The following is a 20,076-nucleotide window of genomic DNA, read 5'->3' as shown; positions in this document are numbered from 1 at the left end:
AAAGAAAACCTAGAATGTGTGTGGCATGTGTGGGTTTCCACATATGTTCAGAATGGGAGCCATATCAGGAGAAGGTTTTTGGATGAACAGAGTACCACACATGCAGAAACAGAAAGAGAGAAAGAAGTTCCCGGATCTGTTTGAGGCCTGAAGTGCGGTTAGTTCTGCCTTGGCCACAGTTAGACAGAGTGTCTGCTCTGCACTCTAACCACTTTCTGTTGGTCTGCTCGAGCTCATGAAATGCCCGATCCATTAAACTAAACACTGTGGCCAGGTTAGAAACAAAACACTCCACTGTGCCATATTCCGTCTGTCTATGACACGTCTATGAAAGTGTGAATCGGAAGCTAGGGTCCACAATATCGCTGGCTACTGCTTTAATATTCTTCCGCTCTGGTGAAGCAAAGCCAGGGGCTCTGTGACCTGTTAGAGTTACCGTTAAGGCGGACGTGCCAACGTCTACAATTTAGTCTTTAAGACCGTAGACACGTGAGTACTCGTAAACAGTCATTCACTGAAGGGGAAAGGACGCAGAACATGAAAGGCACATTTACTTTTATTAGTGATCACTTTTGCTTCATGCGAGTTGATTAGGTGAACTTTGACCTGTGAATTCGCAAACCTCACTTTTGTAAACCAGTAGAAAACAAGAGGGCAAGCCGATGGTATCTGGTTGGGAAAAAGCACAGGGTAGATGTTAGCATGGAGCGACACACTTTAGGGTTTATAGAATTAAATTATGTTTTTTTCTCCAGATGCCTCATGCTCATTATACATATTTACCTAAAGTGTCTACTACTTGGTAGTGTTAATAAAATAAACCTGTCCTGCCATTGTCAGAAGGCTCTGCAGATTTTTTTTTATGCTGGAAAGGGTTACATTTATATTTTTTTATGTGCTAATATTGACAATGTAATCAGCAATACTGAATGGACCCAGTTTTTTTGCATACAGCCGTTCAGGAGGAGCGCCAGCGAGCCAAGGATCGAAATGAGAATGAGGTGGAGTCAAGCAGCAGCGCTAACGAGGACATGCCCGTGGAGAAGATCCTAGAAGCCGAACTCGCCGTTGAGCCCAAGACCGAGACGTACATCGAGACCAACCTGGGTGTGCCATCCAATTCGGTGAGTAAGCAGCTTTTGTGGCCACACCCCGAATACGAGCTTCTCTCAAGACCCTAAACTTTATTAAAATGTATTTGTTTGTGATTAAAGCCTTTCCAAGGGAGATTTATTTTAAGTCTGACCTTAAATTTTTGTGGTTTTAATGCATTATATTAAAATGAGCATACTTTAATGATAGGCAAGTGTTGTGTCATAAAATATATGCAGGAAAAGGGGAGGACTCTATATGGTTGGAGGCATTTCTAATTTGCATATTGGTAGAATCTGGATTTCTTGATGAGGATAAATGTGTACCTTTTTGTGTTGTCTAATGCCATTACATGATACCGATAAACTTCTTCAATATAGGCTAAAATTGTGTGGTCTTCAAAATATTTTATGTAATGACTTTGCAATACAGCTTGGTTTTGTCTTTATTCTGGTGCAAGTTTATTTCAGTCTGAATGTTTTGTCTGTAGGTATCGTTTTATTTTTCTTATTCACAGAGCTCCTATTTGTCACACCCACAGATGCTTTAGCTATGACCCAGGTGCAATAAAACACAGACAAAACATTCAGACCAAAATAAACATATGTACATACATCAAAAAGCAAAGAACATAATAGAGTTCTAAAGATAATAAAGACTGAGCAGAAGAGAAGGGGATGAGGCTGGAATAATAGTGTTACAGTATTTTGTAAGATTTGAAAGTGGAGACACAGTTGCAAGCACGGATTAGTTGTGGTCGTGAATCACAAGGTTTTTGGAGGTTCTGAGTTAAATTATCTTTATCCCATAGATGACAAATGAGGATGGTGAGCAGACCAGACACGTTAGTGTCCAGCATGCGGTTCTTCAAGGCGCCACATGCCTGAAAAAACATTCAGATATGGGAAAGTGGGAAAGTGTATAGGGGAAGTTGAAATATCTTGCCTTCCCATCCATTACTCCCACTCGCTTAGCTCAATCTGCGGAGTCTTTAATTTTTTTCCGTGTGAAGAATTGAGTTTATCCTGTTGATCAGCATGTCATACGTTCAAGAAACTTTAAAAGTATAGTCTAAGCATTCTCAAATAACTGCAGTGTAAATCAGAGATCTGAATGCAGTTCTGGCATTATATACCCGTCACCACGATTTATTGTTTCTCTTAGATGTTCCTTCATTTGAGTAGATCTACTGTAGTAATATTGGATATCTGCACTGCCTTTGGAATAACTTGTTACATGAGCTCCACAGATGCTGGTTTGCATTGTTTCTGTTTGGTTTGTTCATCATTTAATCAATTTCGAAACAGCAGCCCTGTGATGCTGGCCAAGAGGTGCGGACTGGATTCATGCGGAATGGATTCATGGGGAATAATGTATTAAGGTGGTCATTTATTTCAACTGACAGAAGAGTCTCATACCACAGTTTTGCTGAATTCTCCATTCTGATTGGTCAGAAGGTGTTGATTCGTTTTCTCTAACAGCAATTTTGAGAGTATGACTGTAATTCAAATCACAGTTTTACATTCATACACTTCTTTAAATACGTTATTGTTTCTATAGTAGTATAGTATTAGTTCTGTTATTATTTCTGTCGTAAGAACTAGTATGGTGGACGTTCCATTTAAAAAAATATGCAGTTTAAAAAACAAATATGCATTGATTTGATTATGGTGACATTTTGTGTAAGGACATGTTTGTTTACCATTTTTGGAAGGAGTCTCCAGTGTCGATGGTTTGTAGCAGTCCCAGAGCTATATTTGTTCCTGTAAATTTTCTGCCATGGGAAAGTCTTCGTGGAGAGAAGACTTTGTATTTTCTGGTTTCCCAGTAACATGAAAAGCTGCATTTTGGCTTCAAGGAAAAAAAAAAGAGAGAGCGGTTGTTTACGGAACAAATGTTTATTGTTTATAGCTCTAAGAGAACTAACATGTTTTTCAGGCATTCCACAACATTAAATTGTTAAATTTCACAAGTGGTAAAAAAAAAAAAAAAAAGTTGTAGTAAAAATGTTAATTATTAGCAAAAACACTTCAGGACATGCTTTTTAGGAAAATAATCAACTTTGGGTTGGTAACAGTAACTCTGCTTCACATCAGGTCACATCACACCACTTTTTCGTCGATTATTTTCCTATAACAGCACACCCTGAGGTGTTTTATTCCTTACCAGTCACAGACAAGGCAAGGTCTCTGTTGTTTGAGGTTCTGTTTAGGACAGCTTGAGTTTTCACCCTCAGAGGTTGGTAGCGGTCATGTGAAAAAACTTGCTAGTTCCATCTAAAACATGGTGATAATGATGATGATGATCTCCAAGAGCCGGTGTCTAGTCACCATGAGCCAACATCTAGAAGATCTTCGGCTCAGAGTCGAATGCAGTGTGTTCCGAGCTAGAGAGCATTTCTTTGCCTGCTTTCACACAGATTTACACACAGAAAAAGTCCAGCCTGGAAGTGTTTTTTTGGAGACAGAGACAGAGAAGACAGCAGTGCTTAGTGAGAAAGCGAGAGAGAGAAGGAGAGTCTGGGAGCTTCTTTGGGACTGTCCTGAAAGTGAAGGCAGTGGTTAAGCGAGTAAATAGGGTTTATTTTTGGAGTATGAGAATGCATGAGCAGTAGCGGGTGACATTGGGGAGATGTAGAGGGAGGAGAACTGCCTCTGGGGAAGACACTAGAAAGCACTCCATCACAGTCTCGTTTGTGAAGACACACACTCACTAGAAATAGTGCTTCAGCATGGAGGCATATTTGGCTCCCTTACGCAATAGATTTGTTTATCTCTGGTAGGGATGATGGCTTGTGAAATATAAAAATGTAAGATAAACAACTAACCACGACAGTGTGAGCTATTTTAGATGAGCTGGGACGTCTGTTCCCATGTGGTATCCATGCTCATGACAGGCAGTGTCAGATGAAACGTTGACTCATTCTCCCCCGCTCCCTTGCTTGTTTGGTCTCTTCCTCCTTTCTGTGCTCTTTTAGGAGCTACCGTCCTGTGCACTAATTAATCACAAGGCTTCGTCCCCAAATGCACCACGCTGGGGTAGGGCCGAGCTGAACGAACTGGGTTTAGCTCATGGTGACCTAGCTCAGGAGTTAAACAGGCATTAGTAACATACCTCCATTCAGGCAAGGAAGGGACTTCAGTGTGTTCTATCCTTACATCCTTCTATTTCCTGTTCAGCTCAGTCTTTCTCTCTGTGTTGGATTGATCGGTCTCCATGTGCCATAATTCATTCTCTCATGTTCTCGGTCTCAGTTTTTTTGTGGTTCTTGCAGCGAAAAATGCTTGAGTTCGTGGCAACTTTTTGAAAAAAATTTGTGATACATTTTGCAGAGTTTTTTGTACTTTTTTAGTGGAAAACTACTTGAATTGGCGAAATTGCAATTCCACAAAATTGTTTTGCACAGTTTTTCGAGACCTTTTAGCTGTACTCATGTTCAACAGACATGAATCAAAGAGGGCTTTGGCTGAATACGCGTCGTAATGACGTCACATGACGTGTCTTGCTTGACCAAAATCTCCAGAAAATCTGAGGTAATTTAGAAAAATCGCAAGGTCCTCCGAATAGTGCATTGTTTGCTTGATTGTGTGTTAATTTCTACGATCACAAAATCGTGAAATCCTGAGGGACTGCCATAATGTAATTGCTTTTTCAGAGTATTGCGAGTCAGATTACCCAGATGCTTAAAGTGCACCTATGATGGTTTTTCAAATATTACCTTTCATGTAGTGAGTTATAGAGCTGTTTGTGAATGTAAAAAGCCTGCAAAGTTTCAAAAATCAAAGCGCACGAAAAACTGAGTTATTGACTCTCAACAGAAGGAATCGACTCTGAACAGCTGAAACGTGTCTTTAGTAATTCCAGATTTTCTTCCTGTACTAACCTACATTAGGTTTGTAACAAAAAGAGCTGCCTCTGGTCTTCATCGGCTGCTCGCTGACAGACGGAGCTGAAACTCGTTACGGTGGTGGGCGTTTCCTTTTTGAAACCCGCTGTCAGTGGTAGACCAATCACAACAGACTCGGACATCTGACCAATCAGAGCAGAGAATGCTCTCTGAAAGGAGGAGTTTAGAACGGATCATTTAACGAGTCGTTTTTGACACTGAGTGGGAAAAAAAGGTGATGCTGCCATTTAAATTATGAGCACGTTAAAGTGTTTTTTGACCTCGGATGCATGTAAATCTATTGTATGAGACCTTTAAAACAAAATTAGGCACGTTTCAAAACCATAATAGGTGCACTTTAAATAGATTTTTTTGGACACTTCATTCAGATCATTTAAATTAACTGAGGAAAGGGGTCCAAGCACTTGCATTTATGTAAAAATGCAGACTGATGAACTGCACCTGCAATGTACTGTACCAAAAATAAGAGTAATATGATGATTATACGGTATTAATGAGAAGATGGCAAGCATTCAAACAATCATCTAATAGTTCATTCATTCTTTCATTCATTCATTAAATCACTCAGTCACCTTCAGTAACGGCTTCTGATCAGGGTGGATCGGGAGTCCATGCTGGGAACACTTTTCTAATTTAACAGTAAGGTTTCCACCCTCATTATCCAGCAGCTTAAGAATAGCACTTGATTAAGCACATTGTTTTTGCACAAGAGGCACAGTAACAGAAAATGTAAACCTTAGGCAGTTGTAAAATTAAATGACTTTTAAGATGTGTAGCATGTCGTAGCATGTTCCTGGACACAAAAGTCTTCATTTTATTTTTTACATCGTGTATAGATAGATACAATTGAATATAGTCATTCATTGTGCACGCAATCAAGGTAATTTGTGTGCATTGAATTGTAAACTTTTTTTTCCCCCCACATTTTAAAAATTTTATTTCAGTATTAACTCTTCACTCCATGTACTGAATACAGCCCGAATTCAGATAAAGAGACATTGTTTGTCCAATGTCTTCTTACCGCTCGAGTGCTGTTTTGGCTGAATTCCCATGCAAATCTCTCACGCAACACGCACAATGCCCCAACCCTCTCATCTCACCCAACACAGTCTTTTTCTCCCCATCGTCACTCAGCTGTAATTGGGTTCTAAGCAGTCTATGAAGCATTAACATGTGTTGCACTGTGCTCTCCGCCCTTCATGAAAATTTCATAACACGACATGCATGCTAGGCATTTCTGTAAGAGGCAGGCGTCACGGATCGGGCATGAATAATGCACACGGAACAGTTTTGATTTGTTGAGGGGGAAAAACAGTTGTTTTGTCGTGGGCATGAAGTGACTGCTCAAATCCAAACTCATGAGCTTCGGTTTTTACCTTTTTTACCGAGTAGTCGCTCTTCGTGCATGGCAGATTCTCATAAACTGGTCATGCGGTCAGCTACGTCCTAGCCGCTCTCGCTCAAACACACTTGGAGTGTAAAAGCAGAGAAATGAGTATCAGCTTATTTTCACATCACCCTTAACCTCATTCTGCTCAGAGGCTAAAATGAGAACACTGAGGCTTTGTGGATGGAAGGGGCGTGACCATATACCAAAATGACATACCATGATAAAGAAATCAAATGTTATTTCCAGTTGCATCACATGTCTTAAAATGTTCAAAAAGATTTTTGTGGCCTTTTTTTGTAAACATGAGAGACTAACGTATTTGTATTTTAGTATTAATATCATAATACACGTGATTTATTTAAAGGAGCAGTGTGTCATTTTTAAAGCCCTCGTCTGCTCACAAGGCAAACACTCGCACACTCTTCCCTTTCTCCTCAGTGGGGATGACGCCTTGTGTGTTGCTGTTAATAAGGAAAAGTTGCAATTTCTGGCCCAGAAAACGTTAAGTTATTATTGTTTTTTAACAGTTTTTCTAAGCTTGCTCTAATATTATATGAATATGAAAGGTCTATAAACACTTTTAAAGATTACAGGTTTCATCTTTAATGGTCATTTTGACAATATAAAGTTCCAAAGTGGTTCCATGATATGCTGAAACTGCTTAATTAGGTTGAATTTTCCCTATCATGTAGATAATATAGTTAAAGCCATTTTGTGCAGTTGAGACAAACCATTCAGGCCAGCGTGATGTCTTTATCACCTGTCTTCATGCCCGTCTGCCTAGTGTTGCTGCGTGAGAGAAAGTGAGAGAAATGGGGTCAGGGTAAACACTGCTCACAGAGCCATGCATCATTCATAAGCATACCCATGTTTAACTAGAACTGTGGGAGCTGTATTCTTCATGGAGGTTCTCTGCTGCTGCTCCATTCACGTTCGTCTCGCTGCTTTGTGAATGAATGATCTATTTGTTTATATATGTAAAAATAAAAACTCGAGGAGAGGTGTACATAGCCATGATGTGATGTGATGTGATGATCTGATATATTTCTTCACTCGGGAGTCTGTGAAGAAATGGCTGCATCCGACGGTTTGATATCCTTGGTATTTTATGTTTGATCTGCAGCCTCCAGAGCTTTTTTTTTTTTTTTTAACAGCAAGTGAATGATTGAAGATCGGCATGAGCTTCGGCCTAAAGCCGGTCTGCAGCTCAACTTCTATAATAAAATAGACCCAGAACATCCGTCTACTGATTCCCAAGATTGTTCTAAGATTTAAGAAAAGTTTTTTATTCAGTTTTAGGAATTTTGTTGTTTTGTGGTTGTGTTGTTTTTATTTTCAATAAGGAGTTGCAAAATATTAAAGTTTAACTGATTGTACATGAAATTGCAACCCACAGAACCTAACTCACAGCACAGCGGGCAGAAAAATTGAGCTGGTTTTCATTTTATGTAAATTGCAAGCAGCAATCTTACAGAACCTCATGAAGCATCTGGGATCTCTGCAATCATTTTTATTTTTTTAAATTATCTAGTAGAAGGTTTCCCTAAACGATATAATATTCATCCACCCCTATTGTCACCTGTGTATTTTTATACCAAGCAAAATATAAGCATTAAAATCAGCCTACGCATGAAATGAAATAAAATGAAATGACCCAATGATAGTAATTATTATAGTAATTATTACATTTGTAAACAAAAACCACAGTTGTTTTGTATCTTTCATATTTAAATTGCACATTTATTTATTTGACAGATGACTCACAGTGCAGGCAGAACGCAGTCTTCTTGGAATAATGATGTTTCTCAGGCATTGCAGTAAATGAAATGAAATCACAGACTTAATCACCACATAATCATCATGCTAGTCATCAAAAAGTGTAACTACGTTATGTCTGTAGTACTGATCAACTAGGGGAAGTTTAAGTTTTACTAAATATGCCACTCAGTATATATTGGATTATGGTTCATTCGAGGTCTATCACCATCTGTGTATAAAAAGTAAGTTTTACCTTTGAAAAAAAGGCCAGAATATTTGAGGGATTGATTTTTCCCAGGAGTCTTTCCTGCTTTTAAAACATGCTCCTATTGATCCAAATGTCCCGTTGAATCATGTTTGTGGTACGACCACTTTAGACACAAAGGCACTCAAATTCTGTTTGCTCACATCCATTCACATACACACCGCTCATGCTGCTCTTCACTCTTCCGTTCACGCTCTCTCTCGTTCTCTCATTCCTGTCTTTAGAAAAAAGTGCCGTATTTGCTTTTCCACATCTCGGCCTCAATCTTCCAGAGCTGGTCTTCCATGAGAGTTTATCATTGGATTCGTTCGTGGCTCAATAGACCGACAAGAACGGGGAGTGCGCATGGGGTGCCAATATTTATGGATTCATTGTAGTGTTTATGTTTTTTGTTGTTGTTGTTGTTTTCTTTTTTGCTACAGTGATTATGGGAGACACCTTATTTTTCTCGGAAAAGAAATTGCCATCCCATCCACTGACATACGCTAGTCTTCCAGCTAGGATTTTCTAATTAGCAATGTTGATACCTCCGTGTGCGAGAGGAGTTGATTTTCTCAGTAAATTCACCGTTGATAAATTGTCACGCTGAATGAATCTCTTCTTGCTGCGGCTGCCCCGAGGACCCTCCTAGCGAGAACGTTTCGAGCGCCTTTCTGTCCAGCTGAGCTTCCTGCAGGAAATGCTTGCTTGGACACAGTGGATTTTTAACGCTGCCTCTCTGCAGGTATTTCCTGAGAGGCTCGAGCAAAAGCATTGTTGCTTTTGCCTTCCTGCATGGAGGGGATTACTCATCGGCCTCCAAGCTTCACACACGCACATGATGAGCTGTCAGAAAAGCCCTTTTGCTCTGTTAATCACTGCAATCTGCACATATATACAAACAAGCCCACTTCCACCGTCTGCATTCAAAATGAACAGCACAGCTTAGGTCTCGAGTGTAGGAGCCGTCTGTCAGCATGTAGTTAGGAGTCTAGGAGGCCTGTTTGTTTACTTATTGCCGCCCTAGAACCATCAGCTATGTATCTGATGTTCACTCGTTCCTGTGTCTCTCCACAGCCCAATGATCCAGTCACTAATATCTGCCAGGCGGCAGACAAACAGCTCTTCACCCTGGTGGAATGGGCCAAGAGGATCCCGCATTTCTCTGAACTGCCTCTGGACGATCAGGTCATCCTGCTGCGAGCAGGCAAGTGCACTTACACGCTTATGCATACACGCCTGAGCACTCCTTCTCTTGATAATATACAGGCACAATACACAAATCTTGTAAATCGGGCTTTTGGGATTTGTTGTAATATTAGTGGAGAACAAATACCTCAAAAGGTTAAACCAGGGGTATTCAACTAAATTTTATTAAGGTCCAAGTACATCAAATTCCTTATATTTAACCAAAATGATACTGTAATCAACCTTCTGGATGGTCATGCCATTTTAAGAAAAACCATAAATGCTTCAGGACCATGGTGTACCATTTCATGACGAACTAGTAGGGAGAATTTAATGCACAGGAAGGCTGGTTACTCAGACTACATGAAAACTCTGAGACCTTTTGAGAGTAAGTGCCAATCCACAGTTGGATAAATTCCATTTCACCTTCACCTCCAGCTCCAGCAATTTGTCTATAAAGCATTTTGGTTGTTCGGGTCGTTAAACTTTAAGCGTTGTATGTCAAGGTGACTGGTATAGTCTCGTAAATGTTGTGCCACTCATCCGAGTAAAACAAGTCCCTAAAGATGAGTGGTGATATGTAATGTGCTGAACTATCGCCGCGTTCGACTTACCTCAGAAGTGGGAAGTCGGAGCTCGAAATTCCATCAGTTTTGACTTCAGTGCATTCGAGCTAGAAAGTGGGTTGGGGGTGGACTTGGGACACCTCCATGTTCGTCTTTTGTTAGCAACAAGATAGCTAGCTAACTGTGCTGTGTGATGTATATTTTCCTTGTCAAAACTGCTATCTGTATAGTCAGTATAGTCAGAATATGTCTGTATGTTGACTACCAGTCAAAGCAAATACTAGTGTATATACAGTATAACTCATTTAAAAATAAATAAGCGCTACTGTGTTTCCTGTTGATGCTGTGAGCAGGCATGTTGATTTGATTTGACGTCAATTGCTGAACTCGGGGTCGAGGACGCCTTCCCGACTTTCACGATCGGGAATGCCGACTTGAGTGGGTTTTTTCTTTGGTTTTTCCTAGTTTGAGGTTGGAAAGTCCGAGTTACGGGGTTTTGTTGTAAACTTGAAGGTCTGGTGGTGGTGTGCAGATCTGTACTTCGAAGGCAGACTTGAAAATGCTCTTCATCTGCTTTCACATCATGTGTCATATCATTTTGTTGTTGTTGTTCTCTCTCCAGGCTGGAACGAGTTGCTCATTGCGTCGTTCTCGCACCGCTCCATAGCCGTAAAGGACGGTATTCTGCTGGCCACTGGGCTTCACGTGCACAGGAACAGCGCCCACAGCGCCGGAGTAGGAGCCATATTTGACAGGTCAGTGGTCACAAGTGCACAGGTTTTTAGAACACTTCTGATCTATAAACGATCTCGAGCAAATGCATAATGAAACTGGTAAATAATTCCACTATAGTATTAGGAGCATTTCATTTTAGTTCTTCGGTAGTGAACTGATACGCAATGAGGTTCGTTTAAAAATGCCAGGACGCAGACATGATTTCATCAAGTCTTAACACAAGGGCAGGAGAAGGAACCTTGGCATTTTCGCCAGCAGACTACAGAGAGAGAAGGGCAGAAAGCACGAGCTCTTTTATTGATTAACATCAGTATTCATTAAAGATTCACATACGCGGGTGGCACAGGTCACGCAGAAATAATGAGCTGCTCAGACAGAAAGTGCAAAAGGAAATCCATTCGCGTGTCATTTTTGCTGGAAGTTGAAGCAGCGGGACAGTTGAGCCACCGTGCCTGTGGGCTGTGCACTATAAATGCATGGACTGACCTTCTCATGCTTTTCACCAGAACGATCATGATAAGAAGGAACACTGTAAATCAAGCAGCAAGACATTTCTCCATATTTTCTGAGGGGTTTTTAATACAGTGTGTCCTTTTTTTTTCCACAGAGTGCTCACAGAGTTGGTGTCAAAGATGAGGGACATGCAGATGGATAAAACAGAGCTGGGCTGCCTACGAGCCATAGTGCTGTTTAACCCAGGTGACATTCTGGACACACACCACCTCCTCGTGAACCTCTGCTTTTTCCTCCTGACCAACCTTATCCCATTCTCCTGCTCCTTGACTCTTTCTTGTTCTACCTTCTTCTCTATCCTTCCTTTCTTTTCAACTTGAGTAGATCACTTTAGATATTACAGCAGATATACTGTATATGCAAAATAATGCTAATGCTATCTGCCATCTGTCTGCCATCAGTAGGTCGACTTGCTAAACATTCTTCACTGAATTCTCAACATTTTGTATGAATCAAATAGTGAATTTATTTCTCATTACCTCATATGCTTGTGGCTTTTCACCTCCTAATTCGGTTTCATTTTTACCCGAGAGTCCGATCCACTCAGATTAGTGACTGTCTGCTCCACTCACTCGAAACGGCAAATAAAGCTTCTCGCTCATTACACCTGATTTTTGATGAGTGCAAAGCATGAGCAGCATTGTTCGCGTATTCTCCTGCATACCTTTTGTACACCTGGAGGATTCAAATAAACATCCACTAGATGACTAGAGTCGAAGCCAAATATTTGACCTGTCAAATATTTAGCAAATATTTAGCAATTCCATGCCATATTTGTTTCTGTGCAGTAGCGTAGAGATGTTAAACACACCGACGAGCTCAGGTCAGACTTTCCGCTGTCATCGTGATTTGTGCCATGAGCTGCATCGCAAATTGAATTTACATTCCAAATTTTTTATTAATCTACAAGATCCAGGTGGCAAACAAAACAGACTTACAGTAAGGTAAAAGACTATATGACAGGGTTTTTATTTTCAAACCCTAATCGTAAAAGCATTGCTTTTTTTCCTGACATGCACAATCAACGCACAATACACCCGGTCTTACACATGTTCTTGTCTAATACTGTACTTTTCCTGGAGTGTTACGATCAACGCTACATCTTTTGTAACTTGAGTACATACCTTTCTTTTGGAAACGTGAATGTTGTATACTTTTGAAAATAATTTAAGATCAAATATTAAGTATGACTGATGTGCCTTTAAGGCTTTCATGTAAAAGCTAATTAAAGCTACATACCATGCACCTTCTGAGATAAAAAGACATAGGAAATGTCCCGTTATTGGTACGATTCCAGCAACGAGGAACGGTACAGGTTAGCGCCTTTATTTCTGAGAGTGCAGGCTCTCTCACAGGGTGATTCCTCTAGATATTGTAGGCCAGTGGACAGAGCAAACACACTGTTTAATGAGTCCTGGCTCAACAGACAAAGCAAGCACTTTTCTTTTTTCTACAGATGGCCGAGTGCTTTGTGCCTCTGCTCGTCCTCTTTAAAGCGAGTTACAGAATTACTGCTCCCATTCTCCTAATTAGGAGCTCTCTGAGGAGCACTACATAGAGCTTGATTGAGGTGTGAGCACAGAAGAAAGAAGAATTCGTTCGCTGCCGTACGGCGTGTTTTGTCGGAGCTCGCCCCTAGCAAATGAGTACTTGAATACTTTCCCCTAAGCCAAGCAAAATAAAAACTGAGTTCAGTCCAGACTGCGATCTGCCAGTTGATGACTCCTACTCTATATTAATCACACACTTCGCTTCATTAAACCTATTATCATGCTGTATGAGTTTTCAGCATGATGTCATGTTCGTATGCACTTCTGATGTTAACAGTGTTGAAGAATCTGTTGTCACTTCCTGGCTTTAGAACCTGAATAGGTTGTGAGGTCGTGTAAAGAACTGTCGTTTCTGAAAGTTACATATATTAACCCCTTAAAATACAACCTGAACTTTGTGTTTTGTTGTTGCTTTTCCGCATAGGCATGCGCTCACATTTTCTTCTGCCACAGGCTGTGTGTTTGTCAGTAATTGTTTTAAAATGGGTAACCTTACAGCAGCGAGAAAGCGCATACTGTTAGCATCCTCCTGAGTTAATGAACATATTTCCTACCCTTCAGTCACTTTTCTTCATAAATAACCCTCTGCTGAGTTTACAGGGGGCTAGAAGCTCAATATTGATGAATTAAATTTGACATTTTTAGCAAACCAGCGGGCAGAGAAAGTTAACAAAAGTGTTCTTTTTCACGTCTAGACTCCAAAGGCCTGTCGAACCCCAGTGAGGTGGAAGCTCTGAGGGAGAAGGTTTACGCCTCTCTGGAGGCGTACTGCAAGCAGAAGTACCCTGATCAACCCGGGAGGTACGAGAATGCACTTCCGTACAGTTTGAGCATGCAAGGAAAAAAATGTCCACTTACACTCAAACAAACAAATAATTAAATAATAGAACCGCCTCGCACCTCCAGGGTCGAGGGTCGAATCCTGCCTCCACCCTGTCTACGCGGAGCTTGCATGTTCTCCCAGTGCTTCAGGGGTTTCCTCCAAGTACTCCGGTTTCCTCCCCCAGTCCAAAGACATGCATTGTAGGCTGATTGGCATTTCCAAATTGTCCATAGTGGGTGAATGTGTCTGCGATTTGTCCCTGTGATGGGTTGGTGTCCCCCGCCTTGTGCCCCGAGTCCCCTGGGATAGGCTCCAGGCTTTCCTGCGACCCTGTGTAGGATAAGCGGTATGGAAAATGGATGGATGGATATTATAAGTATTATATATCTAGTTATCAAGGTTCCAATTAGTACTCCTTTAGAAATCTAGAACTGTTAACCTGGCATACATGTACAGATAGGATGAGTTGTTGAGCTTTGTATAAGTTGCAAGCTTTTAATTGCACCAGATCTAATAGAACTCTAGTTGGATAATATATAAAAGCAGTAAATAAAATATAGGAAGCAGGCGCTGCATGTTTGACATGACATATTTTCCTGTAGGTCAAACCCATGCCTCAGCAACAGTTCTTGGACATACTTCCAATTTTCCTTCTCATTAAGGGCTTAGATTAAATAAATATTGACCCAGCTGTTTATGCAGGCCTGTTATTAAGTGCATTGCTCTACTCCATGTTCCTGGAAGCCTTTATTACAGCAGCGATAAGTGCTTGAAGTGTCCAAACTATTTATCTGTGCAGTATGGATAGCATAGCAGTACTTCATTTCTCGGTTGTGCTGCTTAGTATAATTGTGAAACTTTATCTTATTTTGTGTGTGTGTGTGTGTGTGTGTGTGTGTGTGTGTGTGTGTGTGGAACAGGTTTGCGAAGCTGTTGCTGCGGCTGCCGGCGCTGCGTTCCATCGGCCTCAAGTGTCTAGAACACTTGTTCTTTTTCAAGCTCATCGGGGACACGCCCATCGACACCTTCCTCATGGAGATGCTGGAGGCGCCCCATCAAATGACGTAAAGATATCACACCCTCCTGTTGCCCTGGGAGACTGGGGGAAGCTAGCCCCTCCTCCTTAACAAGACTGATCATGTGACGTTATACGCTGAAGAGGGGCTCAGCAAGCCATTCCCTCCAATCAGTGTCTCGTAACGCGCCCATAGGGTCTCTTTTTTTTTTTTTTTTTATACCTTGTAAAAAGATATAAATAAAATATTAATAATTTGAGTGGGACTCAAAGGCAACAAATGACTGAACCATAAATTCACGTGTGGTTAGATGTAAAAAGGAGAGGGGAAAAAAAGAAAGGAAAACACAACATGAGACTCTTGAGACAGAAGGTTGGCTGGAAGTGTCAGGGGACCGAGTAGCAGGCCTGGTCTTGAAAATGACGGGATTGAAGCTGTGGAGAAGATCTGGCTCTTGACTAAAGGAAAAGAAAAATGAAGGCTGAGCTCCGCACAAGGGCTTCAACAGCCTCAACAACATCTGGCTCCAGGCGTCTGGGGATACACACACTCAAGAGATGGATTGGACGTTGAAGTAATCATGATGACGATGATAATGATGACGAGCTTTCAGATCAGGAGAACCGAGCACTCTGCCACGACTGTTGGTTTGAAAAATGGGAAGACTCTTTGGATTATTGAATGCTTGGGGGTGTTACTGACTCTCTGTTTTTCAGCACATTGGTATGCGTGAAACCGTCCCACTGTTTCAACCGTATATCGTGAGGGAACAGGAAGCGAAAACGTGTTCGTTGCAGTGACTCCGCTCACAAAATCAGCTCTCGTAGACTTTTCACTGTGTCCCGGTTCCCGTCCGGATGTACACGGATATTTTTGAACACGTCGTTTCTTCTCTGCCTTTTGGCCTCTCCTGTCCACACAATAAATACGTTTTGGGTCAAGGTGAAGTAATTTCAATACTGAAAAACTTTGAAATAGAAACGTGAAAACGCTTACGTCAGAGTGCACACGAGCTTGTGCATTGAGCATGTGTTGCTGACCAGGTTGTTACTTTGTGGTCTGTAATTTCTAATTTGATGACGCAATTTAATTTCACATTATTCGGATTTCACCTTCTCTACGGCTAAACACTCATGCTCTTAACATTATTCTTGAGACGTTTGACATAACAGTTTATGACATACTATCGCCACCTACTGGGCTTGTGTGATCATGTGAGCGTTTTCAAAGCATCTTTGCATTTCGATCGTTTCAAAAACACTCACTGTTCGTGTGGACGGAGATATTTTTCGAAAACGCTATTCGTGTGAGCGGACATATTTTCTAAAAATTGTTTGTGTGGACGGATCTTTTTTTAAACCGAGAATTAAAACTACGTTGTCAAAACCATGCGTACATGTGTGGACGGGACCTCAGAGAAGTCCAGCTCATCACTAAAGCAGGTGTTTTGCGGTACACCAGTTCACGTCCCTCATAGTCAAACCCAGGTTTGGGATATGATGCATCACTTGTACACAACATTACTGCCACACTCAGTATTCATTTCTGTTTCACGACGTGCAATTACCTCTCACTCCTCAGTCGTCGGTCCCTGAAACCCCCCAATCCTTGACGAACTCAGTTGGCAGTTCACCTTATGAGGACGTTCTTGTTTGTTAGCACTTAACCTCATATTCTGAGCCTTAGGTGGTTAGTTGGCTCTTGAGGGGGACAGGGGCCAATGACCATCCACAACCTGCACTTCTCTGGGCAAACCAAGTGTTGTTTAAGAAGATGTTTTCTTTTGTCTCTTTTTGAGTGTGAATTTTTCTGAGCTATGTAATGTTCCTATATTCTCCATCTTTGTTTCTTCTTTCTTTTTTTTTCCTTTCCCAACGCTGCTGCTGCTTAACTATGCATCTTAGCATTCTTTCCAAAGACTGCCCATGGTGAGGTCGCTATTTTTTTTTTCCTTACAAAGTCTATACAGCACACCAAACCAACCCTGAGCCTCAGTCTGAGTTGTATTTTGACACTAAGAGTAGCAGGACCAGGATTTGGTGCCCCGGTGCTAATGTGTATGCATACAGAGTTCTGAGGCGAGCAGTTTATTTGCAGTGAGGAAATGAGAGAGCTGTGACTTCCCCCTTGTGGATGACATGCAACACTGCAGAATTACTTGAAGGATTTAATTGGGGGGATGTGGGGGGATGGCACTTTTTCAATGTATTCTATCTTTCCTTCAGCTGGACATAGGGCCGGAGATGGTCAGGACATGATTTCTTGATCAGTTAATATGATTAACTGAGATTTATTAGAAAATTTTTGGAATATGATTGAAGCTGTGGAACTGTTATTCTTGTTGTATTTTAATAACCAGCAATGAGAAGAGTCTTGAACACATGAAACAGGGAATGGTGGTTGGATTTCTGGTGGAAAAGTGTTAAGTTGCAGAAACGTATCCACTGATCCCAAACGTAGTTAATTAGGCAAGACATTATTAATGGTATATATTTACTCGAAGTTTTTTGCACTGGACCTACAATGCTAATCTAGCTAATAGAAGTAATAGAACCCAAAATCTTTTCCTCAAATGATATTCAGACATTTACTGAAGTGGTTATTACACAGTTTGACTTATTGTAGGGGTCTTTTTGGTCGTTTTTTTTTTTTTTTTTTTTTTTAAAGAGCAATTCTTTAGTGTGTAGCTGAACAGTGCAACATTGGAGGCAGCCATTTTGGAAAACTAGACATTGTTTTTGAATGTTGGGATCTGATCCATTTTTTTTAGCTGCAGCTAAGAAAAAACACATGAAAAGCACGCTTTTTCAGACAATAAAAAAAATCAGAACCATCAGTCAGGGCCAATGCAAAGAAAATTCGCATGGCAGAAAACATAGCTCGCTGAAGGGGAAAGGACACGGGAACTCTGACCTGTGAATTCATTTTTAGAAAATGGAGGCGCTGCTAATTATTAATTAAGTAGCAGTCACACCGATAATTTGTATATGCTAGTGTTTTGGTTTTTAAAAAGATTTTTTTCTCTCTGCCTGCTAAGATTTTTTTGTGTTAGCAATATTGGTCCATTTTTCACCTCACCCTCCCCCAACACCAGAACTTGATCGTTGATAAGCGTCTCGTGTGGAGACTTTTTGACAATCTGAAAGAAAATACAGATGGAAAGGAACAAAGTCACCATAGTCCCTACATTATTTACCCCCTGAATATAATGTTTTACATGAGAATCCATCAGGTTACAGAAGATACATGTGTAAACGACAGTCTTTAGCCATTTAAAGTAGGTATATGAAGATTTTGGCACGTGCTTATGGAAAAGATTTTGGGTGAGATAGCGTTCTATTACTCGTAAGCAACATTCGCTTTGTAGCTCCAGTGTAAATCTAAAGAAACAAACTTCAGACACCAAATGTGTCTTGGCTAATCAGTTATATTTGATGTAAGAATTGTGTAAAAAAAAAAAATTATAATAATAATTCCCCCTTCAATCAGAGGAAGCAACCTAAACCGAATTACTCCTCGATGTAGACTAACAGAGTGTCCATAATTCCGACATATGAATAAAACCGAGAAGCACCTTCAAGCTTACGTTTGGAAAATTCACTTTTTGAACGCGATCAGGTCTTAAATGAAGGGTTGCCGCACCACAGGGATTCTGAAGCCATTTACAGATTTGTGAAATCAGTAACAACAAACACACGCTCTCCTGCAGCAAACACCTCAAAGCAAAGTCCTCTGAACTAAAAGATCGACATCGTAAACGCTTTATATAGACCATAAAGCTATATTTTGTCTATATGTACATGTGTATATATTTAGAAATATAAATATATAGAGATTATAAAATCATTTCCTTAAATGTTCCCAATGTTTCAATGTTAGAAAAGATGGAGAGACGAGTGCTTCAGTAACACCTACTAAATAACAGGCCTACTTGCACTGTGTAATATTCGGAAAGGTTCTCGGAGTGTTTTATATATAGATATATTAAAAACAATCGCTGTGCTAGCAGCTCTGAGTACTAACACATGATCACGCACCAGCTTCACTGTTTTACAATCACAATCATCCTTATGAGACCTCAAGAACTGCGACGACAAGCCAAAAATATCAACCGTGAGGCGAAGGTGAAGCCGTTTGCTCCGTCAGCTGTGTGTATATACAACGTGGCAATCCTCGAAACGGGTTTTTCAGGTGCATTTTTTAAAAACCTGGGTCTTTTCAGCTATCAATTAGTGATAATCAGGAAAGTCTTTGATTACGATTGTGATTATGATCCGAATCGACTCCATGAGTTCAGACTTAAGGGGACATAAAGGAGTGAGAGAGAGAGAGAACACTTTATGGAATTGCCTAATGAGGATGATCTTTGACCGTAACACAATCACTTGTTTAGTTGCTACACAGAGAGACACCTAAAAAGATCTATTTTTGTACAAATGTAATTTTATCTCTTGCTTACGTCTTCATGCCTTCCTTCACACCGACTTTCGTGGGCTGTTGTATACATATTGTGTAAATGTTGATTTGATATGGGAAAGAGTGGAGAAACTCAGACCTCTATAAAAGTCGGGGACGGGAAAGAAGAGGTCACCGGTGACACCCTTTTGCAGCTTTCGCCTGTACTTTACCTTTTTTTGTTCTGTTTGTTTTTTTCCTTTTTCGTCTGTCACTGAGTGACAGGACCCTCTGCCTAATTTTTTGTCTGTTTTCAAGGAGATGTTATTTGTGCTTTGTTCGTTGATGTTCTTCATGAGAATAGGAATAAAAAAATAAAGTTTAAAAAGATTAAAAGTTGTTGTTGTTTGCCAATTTAATGCCTTACTGTAGTATTGTATTGCATGGGTTTGGATGTAGTATAAAGGAAATGATTTTTATTTCGATTTTAAAAACCCGTCGTAAATAGATTTTAGATATACGCTGTACACTGTGTATTCATTACAATAGCAATATTCAGTCCCGCCAGGATTTCATAATTTTTGCGATCTCGTAAACGAACGCGAAATCAAGTAAACTCCGGCAATTGTCGGAGGAGCTTGGGATTTTTCGAAATTACTGCAGATTTTCCACAGATGCGGGCCGAGACGCGTCGTGTGACGTCATCACAACACGCATTCAGTCAAAGCCCTCATCGATTCACGTGCGTCAAACATGAGTACAGCTAAAAGGTCTCGTTTAGCAACAAACATCACTGCGAAAGACCGTGCAAAACTATTTCGTGCCATTGCCATTTCGCCAATTCAAGTAGTTTTCTGCAAAATAAAAATCACAAAAAACTCAGCAAATTGCATCGCAAA

At 40.6% G+C, this 20,076-nt stretch overlaps 1 protein-coding gene and 1 long non-coding RNA gene across 2 annotated transcripts in view; one reads left to right on the top strand and one right to left on the bottom strand.

The window, feature by feature from the left end:
- Positions 1–19,573, top strand: part of rxraa (retinoid X receptor, alpha a) — a 107,365-nt gene extending 87,792 nt beyond the window's left edge. Inside the window, exons 6-11 of the mRNA XM_053649662.1 lie at positions 940–1,124; positions 9,469–9,598; positions 10,768–10,900; positions 11,488–11,579; positions 13,639–13,744; positions 14,687–19,573. Of these exons, the coding sequence (XP_053505637.1) occupies positions 940–1,124; positions 9,469–9,598; positions 10,768–10,900; positions 11,488–11,579; positions 13,639–13,744; positions 14,687–14,834 (794 nt within the window). The 3' untranslated portion in view covers positions 14,835–19,573. The remainder of the gene's footprint in view (positions 1–939; positions 1,125–9,468; positions 9,599–10,767; positions 10,901–11,487; positions 11,580–13,638; positions 13,745–14,686) is intronic.
- Positions 1,123–3,584, bottom strand: LOC128622877 (uncharacterized). The gene is made up of 3 exons (XR_008388457.1): positions 2,795–3,584; positions 2,511–2,590; positions 1,123–1,975 (listed from the first exon to the last, which is right to left on the bottom strand). It is a non-coding gene; the product is annotated as an uncharacterized LOC128622877 (long non-coding RNA).
- Positions 19,574–20,076: the final 503 nt, after the last annotated feature.

Source organism: Ictalurus furcatus, chromosome 18, assembly GCF_023375685.1.
Source record: "Ictalurus furcatus strain D&B chromosome 18, Billie_1.0, whole genome shotgun sequence".
NCBI classification, from domain to species: Eukaryota; Metazoa; Chordata; class Actinopteri; order Siluriformes; family Ictaluridae; genus Ictalurus; species Ictalurus furcatus.
Note: the sequence above shows the minus strand (reverse complement) of the source record. Positions and strands in the feature narration are given on the sequence as shown.